The 9390-nt window shown below is 36.8% G+C and overlaps 1 protein-coding gene across 1 annotated transcript; it reads left to right on the top strand.

The window, feature by feature from the left end:
• The first annotated feature begins 207 nt into the window (after nt 1-207).
• Nucleotides 208-8328, top strand: LOC128238667 (uncharacterized). The gene is made up of 7 exons (XM_052954805.1): nt 208-621; nt 1092-1182; nt 3758-3876; nt 4624-4711; nt 5667-5761; nt 6823-6949; nt 7289-8328. Exons 1-7 carry the CDS (start codon nt 464-466, stop codon nt 7352-7354), a joined length of 744 nt encoding a protein of 247 aa, XP_052810765.1. The 5' UTR covers nt 208-463; the 3' UTR covers nt 7355-8328.
• Nucleotides 8329-9390: the final 1062 nt, after the last annotated feature.

Raw genomic sequence — 9390 nt, 5'->3', positions numbered from 1 at the left:
AGTAGATTTGAATGGTGATATCAAACAATTTCACTATCAAGTTAAATGCACTTTATCTAAAGTATAACAAGATAACATTGTCAATCCCTTCTAAATGTATGACAAATTGATAAACATAATAAAGGCATTATCAGGTCATTCAATTATGATACAATTGATACATATTTAGATCGATGAACATAACAGTGCTTTTCTGTACATGTACAAGTTATACATCTATGGATGATTATATTGAACGCAATTAGTAGTGTGTTATGATAAAAAACAAAGGATATATGTGTTTTTACTGAACGGTTTGTTTTCGTAATGCGCGATTTTAAAAGTTAGACAAGTATAATAATTCACTTTGTCACACAAGTGTCAAATACATTATACATCGGGTATTAGTATGTACACTATTTATGTGTCGATTGTTTTCTTAAGGAAGTGATATTTGCTCGTAGTTATCTTGAAAACACCAGCCATGAACGAGTTTTACCTATTCACAGTTCTGCTCATCACCCTTCCTGATTTAGTGACATTGAAAGTATGTGAATACAGAGACAGTTGTAGTTGTGTTTTTGACGACGGCAGTGGGATGATAGATTTGGCGTCACTAGCAAGAACTGATGGGATGCCGTTGTAAGTGTTTTTTTTTTTAAATTTCATCTGTATAATACTTGAATGTTTTATAGTTTTCTTCTTCTTCTTCTTCTTCTTCTTCTTCTTCTTCTTCTTCTTCTTCTTCTTCTTCTTCTTCTTCTTCTTCTTCTTCTTCTTCTTCTTCTTCTTCTTCTTCTTCAGTAGCCATGCCGGAATAAATACCTATCCTGTTTCTTACAAAACCTTATAAAAAACATATTATGTAAATGCTTTTCTAACTATGTAACCATGTTACACATGTATTAGGAAACTGTCGTTTGCATTCCATTATGACTGGAGTGTAAGAAGGTGAAAAACACCTTCTAATCGAATGTAAGCCAGCTTTTCTTAGGCTGATTACTTTATTCCGCCGGTATAGACGTTTTACCACTGAAATGTTATCCCCGCAGTATTCATTGCATAATTACATAATAAGCCCCATACAATCCTAAATGTACTTTCTCTTCCAGGTTCCAAGATCAAAGCTCCACGGCAGATTTATTTCTGTACTCCTATAATCCTTGTAAATCATTCGACGAGGGCACATGCACAAGTGTGTCGGTGAGCCGTTAGATAGGTTTCGAAATACCACATGTATTGGTATGTGTACGTGAACTGTACGTGTACGTGAACTGGTACGTGTACGTTAACTGGTACGTGTACGTTAACTGGTACGTGTACGTGAACTGGTACGTGTACGTTAACTGGTACGTGTACGTGAACAGGTACGTGTACGTGAACTGGTACGTGTACGTTAACAGGTACGTGTACGTGAACAGGTACGTGTACGTGAACAGGTACGTGTACGTGAACAGGTACGTGTACGTGAACTGGTACGTGTACGTGAACAGGTACGTGTACGTGAACAGGTACGTGTACGTGAACTGGTATGTGTACGTGAACAGGTACGTGTACGTGAACAGGTACGTGTACGTGAACAGGAACGTGTACGTGATCTGGTACGTGTATGTGAATTACCACGTGCACGTGACCTGGTACGTGTACGTGAACAGGTACGTGTACGTGAACAGGTACGTGAACGTGAACTGGTACGTGTACGTGATCTGGTACGTGCATGTGAATTACCACGTGCACGTGACCTGGTACGTGTATGTGAACAGGTACGTGTACGTGAACAGGTACGTGTACGTGAACAGGTACGTGTACGTGAACAGGTACGTGTACGTGAACTGGTACGTGTACGTGATCTGGTACGTGTATGTGAATTACCACGTGCACGTGACCTGGTACGTGTACGTGAACTCGTACGTGTACGTGAACAGGTACGTGTACGTGAACTGGTACGTGTACGTGAACTGGTACATATACGTAAAGTGGTACGTGTACGTGAAGACGTGCGTGTACGTGAACTAGTACGTAAACGTGAGCTGATACGTGTACGTGAACTGGTGCGTGTACTTGAAATGGTACGTTTACGTGAACTAGTACGTGTACGTGAACTAGTATGTAGACTGGTATGTGTACGTGAACTAGTATGTGAACTGGTACGTGTACGAGAACTGGTACGTGAACTTGTACGTGTACGATAAGTAGTACGTATGTGTGTGAAGCATAACGTGAACGTGAACTGCTAAGTGTACGTGAACTGCTACGTGTACGGAGCTGGTTTTGTACATAGTACGCGTACGTTAACTAGTACATGTACCTAAATAGTACGTGTACGTGAACTGGTACGTGTATGAGAACTCATGCGCGTACTTGACCTGGTACGTGTACGTGAACTGGTACGTGTACGTGAACTGGTACGTGTACGTGAACTGGTACATGTACGTGAACTGGTACGTGTACGTGAACTGGTACGTGTACGTGAACAGGTACGTGTACGTGAACAGGTACGTGTACGTGAACAGGTACGTGTACGTGAACAGGTACGTGTACGTGAACAGGTACGTGTACTTGAACAGGTACGTGTACGTGAACAGGTACGTGTACGTTAACTGGTACGTGTACGTGAACAGGTACGTGTACGTGAACAGTTACGTGTACGTGAACAGGTACGTGTACGTAAACAGGTACGTGTACGTGAACTGGTACGTGTACGTGAACAGGTACGTGTACGTGATCTGGTACGTGTATGTGAATTAACACGTGCACGTGACCTGGTACGTGAACTGGTACGTTAATTGAACGGGTACATGTACATAAACTGGTACGTGTCCGTGAACTGGTACGGGTATTTGGACTCGTACGTGTACGTGAACTAGTAACTGCACGTGAACTAGTTCGTGAACCTTCGAATGTTGCTGTTCGGTTTTTAATCAGTTTTTAAATCTACCTATACTTCTAAATGCATTGCCGATTTATTTTGTTCTACGAAATTTGGCTCAGACAAATTAGAGCGAGAAAGGGATACAACTTCCATTTCTTTTAAAAATAGGAGCGGGTAATGCGTAGATATATGTAATTTCTACAAATTTTGGTAACGTGAACAACTAAAACACTTTTACCATTCTAAGTGTAAGTTAAAGGAAATAACTCACATTAAATAATTGTATTTACCTGTTTCAGTCTTCCGGAAGTTGTAACACCATAATATAACATGTATTTTCGTTGCTTTAAATTATCACAAGAACGTGTTGCTTGGAGTGTTTTGGAAAGTAGAAGGTCACTTTTTTTATTTTTGTTTGTTTGTATTTTCTGATAAAAGTATGTGTAGTAAATCTGTAGAACGATTTCTGGTTTTCAGTGGCCGTGTATGTTCACTGATACTCGGATATATCAATATCTTCGTGCTTTTGTGAATGTACACGTAATAGGAACACATACATGTACCTGGATGACGTAGCGCACACAAAAAAATCCGTATCATGACCTATACACGTGGTGTTTCCCAACCCTTGTTATCACTTTTCAGCTGATAATTTGTATACTACTATAAGTATATGTTTGTAATATGATAAACTGTAAGCAAGCGACCGTCACTACCTTATTGAAAGTTGATTTGGCTAAAACATCGTTTTTTACATGACCAACTAATTGAGAAATATGATCGAATTAAAATTATTGTTTCATGTTATTGCATTGCGTTAGCAATAAATGTTCAACCTTGCGTCATTGAAAAAATCTACTTCATGTGTCCGCAAATGAAATCTTGATTTTTACAAAACCTTTTCAGGCCTGCCAGTATGACCCCTACCTGTATGTGTATTACGAGATTGGCAGTCAAAACCACGTGACCTTTAACGTTGATGGATCAAACGTTGTTGCCATATACGCCAGTGATGATGGTGCAAGGTAAAAACATCAGACTAAATAAATATATTTCAGCTTAATTTCGAAACAACCAGAAAATTGTATAATAAATAACGTTCAGTTATCAGGTTTTGGCGTTACATCAAAGGTCTTATTTATATAAAAGATCCGAAATTACATTAAATGTACCATGGACTCAATAAATACGTCACAACATTGTCGCCGAAATATTTTAATAACAAGAAACTATAATCTCATATTTTCCGATTACGCCACATTTCCTATAAGTTCAATTTTTGTTTGTCGCTGTTCAAGTATCAAGTCTTTTTCAGTATATAGGCCCGCCTCTCACCCAAAAGGGTTGTAGGTTCGAGCCCATACAGAGGTACATTCTTACGGCCTTTCAAAGAGGAAGGCTATCTTGAAAGTCATCGTCAGCAGGCTAAGTTACACAGCCTGAAAAACAGTGTAGAGTGTATCTGGTTTTTTCTACTTGTTATCTGTATGGAGGTTTTAATGTTTTGATGAAGCTACATGTCTGTGATGCATCAGAATCAGCCAATGGCAGAACCAGCAAAAACATAAATTTACGTTTTTTTTGCAAGAACAGAAACTCACAAATCAAGTTGTGAACGTTGATGTTGAAAAGTCACAAAGCGATGATTTTAAGCTTTGATTTTGTCTCCAGAATCAACTGGCTTTCTGTTAGCGCTAAAGCTCTACTGCACTCTGGCAAAGACTATTGCAGCACATAAAACAGTATTCATATACATTTTTTTTTTATCTCAGATCGACACACGTGACGCTTGTCTGTGACACTAATCCGAATTCACCTCCATCAGTAACGGTCACTGGTGAAGGGGCACAAACGAATTACGTAAGTCAACATTCGAGTTATACTTGGGGAATTGAATATTATAGTAAAGGGGTTAGGACGAGCATGGAAGCTTTAATATAATGAACCAGAGTAAGTTTAATAATACTAATACGTTGAAACTACGTGTTTTCATCATAAACTCAACTATCCATGTGTATACTTCAATTCTAAAGCCGGGTTAAGTACATACGAATGTTGGCACAATCAATCAGGAATTCGGAACACCTCGGTCATTTTCCATCAAAAACAACATCGAATTTATGCCGGTACATCAGTACAAGTAGTTCGTTAAATTTAGAATAATTGTATTAATAAAGTGTGGTGTTTTAACGTGTATTTTGTATTAAGTTTACATTAATTGCTAATGAAGTTTGCATAAACAATTAGGATTACCAAGAGTAAAGCCATGAGGTTCATCTGCTAAATTCAAATTACTACGCGATCTACTTGCAGCGTAGTTAAATGTACAATGTTTCTGACATTGTAAACTGTCCATATATTGGATGTTGTTTTCGATGGCAACTAGCCGAGTAGTTTCGAATGTCAAATCATGCGCAGTATGAGACAGTAGCGGAGTTTCGCTTACAATACTTGAAGACAGTAGTCAGTGTGTGTATACATACAGGTTACATAATTTCAACTTTTTCTCGAAAAGTGCCGACAGTGCCGAGTCGTTCTCGTTTGTTTGCAACACAACAATGCTTATCTATTACATTTTCGGTTATAGCGGTGAATTCTCCTCTGCTTTGATTTGGGCCGTGGCAATAATTATAGCGTAGCCCTTTGCTATCCTTTTTGTTTAATTATTTATTATTGAAACACATATTTTGTTTTCACCTCAGCTATCTCCGGTTTGAGCGCCTGCATGATGAGGCAGTAGCGATTACATACCCTCGGTCTCTTTATGGTCCTGGGTTTAAATCTGTAACGATTATAACCACCTTTATATTTCCAGTATATGCAGGTGACGGCACCACAGCTATGTGCAGTTCCAGCACCTGCAGGATGGGGCGGCGGGGGTCTCAGCGGGGGCTCAGTTCTACTGATCATGTGAGTGATATGGATCGGAAGGTTACTTCAACAACATTAATAAAGGTTCACCTATAAAGTTGTCTACAATTTCTAATATAACAAATGAAGTCTAATACATTCCTATATGGAATTAGAGAAACAGGTTATGATTTCAATCCCCCGACGAAGGTCTCGGCGGAGGTATAGTGTCATTGCTTGTCCTTTCGGAGCCAATCCAGTGTTACTATTAGGCCTAATGGTTTAAACATAAATGTATGTGAAACAAAAAAATACCAGTGCGGTTGAGCACGGTCAAGATATGTCTTGATCGGGAGAGTAGCGGATCGAGTTATTGCCCTTTTATTAATAAAAAGCTTTGTTTTAATGTTCCTGTTTCTAGGGCCTTTATTATTTAACTATTCAACCAACATACTTAAATAAAACTTATGTGTAGTGTTGTTAAAACATGGATCAATTTTGCAATTGCAAGATCTGTAAGATTCAAGTAAGTAACTCGATAGTTATATCCCTTTTATTAATAAGTGTACGTAGCCATGGTACAGTATCTGTCAACAGTCAGTTCAATATATGCGATTCATAGACAAGTATTAATGAAACTTACACGGATTGTGTAGAGCTGTTTTCTAGTTCATTGACAGATATTAATGAAACTTTCATGGATGATGAAGAGCTGTTTTCTAATACATTGACATATATCAATGGAACATACATGGATCGTGTAGAGCTGTTTTCTGATTCAATGACATATTTTAATGAAACTTACATGGATCTTGTAAAGCAAAGCTGTTTCCTGATTTTTGACAGACATTAATGATACTTTCATTCAGCTGATTGCGCATACCTGTTTCTTCTACATTCGAGCAAAGTTATTGCTCTTAAACTTTTCTAGAATGTGTATGTTTACGGTGATTGTCATTCTGAACAACTCAATAATTGTATCATTGTAGTTATAAATTAAAACAATGGTGATATGACGCATGTATGTATACTTAGTTAATTCCAAAGTTTATTGCATCCATAAACACCATTACTTAATGTACACTTATGACAGTAATTTGTGCGTTTCTTCAATATCCTAGATTTTTCGTACTGGTGATAGTGTATATAGTCCTGGGAGCAGTCTTTTCGAAGTACAAGAAACAGGAGTCGGGGAAGGGCCTCATTCCAAACTACAACTTCTGGATGGATTTACCGGCACTTATAAGGGTAAGAACTTAACACTTTATATATATGATAAATTGTTAAGTATATATATACACACTATCTGGACTGTTAACAATGCATCAGTTAAGTATCATGATATCTTTTTTTATAGTATGAGTCTTTATCAATAAAAAAGGGTTGAGAATTTCAAAACATAGAAAGCTTTACAAATAAGCCATTTATGTATGATTTTTCCGTAAGAAATTCACATTGAGTTCAAACGGGATTAGACAAAATGAAAATGTCTTGGTAGTATTAAGCCATATCATCATTAATTTCCGAAGAGCTTTTATTATCTCTAGTGGATTCAGTTTTATTTGATTATTTTTTGTTTCGTTTCAGGACGGTTGGGCATTTGTAATAATGCTTGTTTGTCGACAAAAGTATGGCTATGTATCAACGAAATAACAACATGACCAACACTTTTAAACATATTTATACTTTATCTACGCCCATATATTGCATAACATTCCACAATAACAGTAGGAATCCCGCTTTTTCAACGACTTTTTTTAACGGTAGATGTTTTTTTTTAAATCTTAAACCCTTCTGATATAATTTTCCAATACTGGACGGTTTTCTTCAGACTTAATTTATCTAATTTTGCAAGAGAAACATTCATTATAAATGTTCCATGATACACGTTCGGGCAAGGTTAAGCTTGTGCGCAGGTACAAGGGTTTGATCTCCCCTTATCTGTATATATTTGCATGCAATGATTGTGCAAAGACGGTTACTCTAATAATGACCAATTACGATATGTTGATAGTTGTGTAAAGTAGCGCTGTGTCTCGTTTCATGGTTGTGTGGTCCTGATATTTAGGCTACTAGGCTTGTGCATGTAGTTTCCATAGCTTTAGTCAAATTCAAGTTCATGCTATATTCCGATATTCTGTCGTACACTCGTTGATAAGATGGTGTCCACCAGCCGTGTTAAGACGTCATTTAAATTTACACTTTTTACGTCAATATCCGAAAACTCATTCGCATAAAATGCATTTGAAAGAACTATTTCAGATTTAAATGATAAAATGTTTTATTGGAAACCTCCTCAAGCCCTAATAAACCCATCCAAATTATGTATTGTTCGTATTTATCAGGAAGGGGCAGACTTTCGGAGTTGTGCCACCAATGTGGTCCCCTTTATGGTCAAATCCTGAAGCTGCCACTGCTATCAGAATTGTCTTTAGTTTTACAACGTACGTGTATATATAAATGCTTGTAAGAACTGTTTGTTCGAAACTTGATCAATATACAAACAAAATATGTTGGAACGACTGAGAATGCGTCTTCATAGAAACGAGTAATAAATGACAATCAAGAATATCATGTTGTGGATACATCAATGTTTTTGTATAAAATATTGTATATAACCTTTTGAATGGTTGTTTGTGTTGTGTTTGTATTTCAATTATTACAGATACATTGTCAATTAGACTCCACTAACATTACCCATAAACTACATTTGCTAGTTTAAGAAAAAAATATGTTACTGTAGTTAATTCATATCTATGACCCATTGGCGATTTACAAATGTAGTGTTTTCATCATAAAACGGAAGGTATATTTTGAAGTGAAAGTAAAGATTAAAGTATTCATTTTGAAATTGAACCAAAAATTTTATGAAATAAAATTGTTCAATATAGAGCCCTGAAAATGTTAAACTTGTATTTACATTTTCTGCCAGTATCAGGTGTAAAATGTACGATTTCATGTATAAGAATTGTCATATCATTCATAGAAAAAAAATGATATTAAATATTGACGTGCATATGTAGCTTTTATTTATGACCATGGCCCCGGCATAGGCATTAAAGTAGCTTTACATGAGTGTGACTGAATACAGAGGTACAGATTGTCATTGTTCTGTCTCTAAATCATTCAACTGGAGCCTATGTTATAATCGTTTGACAACACCGCTGACGTACAGCATTATTTGCCCCTCTTTGTTGGGATTGGTCCTTGAACCTTTAAAACAAGCTCATTGTTAGGTGTCTGGCAGCTGGGCTCTTCCCTCTTCTGGGATTTGTATTTTTGTTCAGTTATCATAGTACAAATCGTGCGGTATATGACAACTGTATGAGGTTTGATCAGAAAATACCGGGTCTTCCTAAATAACTTTAAGGAAACTTTCTTATAACAGTCTGTGATATGTATAAAAAGATATACATATAATATAAACTGAACGTATCATGTACCGTGTCAATGTTATATTCGATTGAAACCTCGTATATCCATGCATATGTCAACCGCGAAAAAAGTTCATGAAGTTAATGAAAAGTTCATGAAGGAAAAATGGCCAATTTATTCATGAAGTTCATGAACTAAAGGTTTATGAAGTTCATGAAATAGTTCATGAACTTTTAATGAGAAGTTCACGAAGGAAAAATGGCCAATTTATTCATGAAGTTCATGAACTAAAGGTTCATGAAGTTCATGAATTA

Source organism: Mya arenaria, chromosome 1 (genome assembly GCF_026914265.1).
Source record: "Mya arenaria isolate MELC-2E11 chromosome 1, ASM2691426v1".
Classification (NCBI taxonomy): Eukaryota; Metazoa; Mollusca; class Bivalvia; order Myida; family Myidae; genus Mya; species Mya arenaria.
Note: the sequence above shows the minus strand (reverse complement) of the source record. Positions and strands in the feature narration are given on the sequence as shown.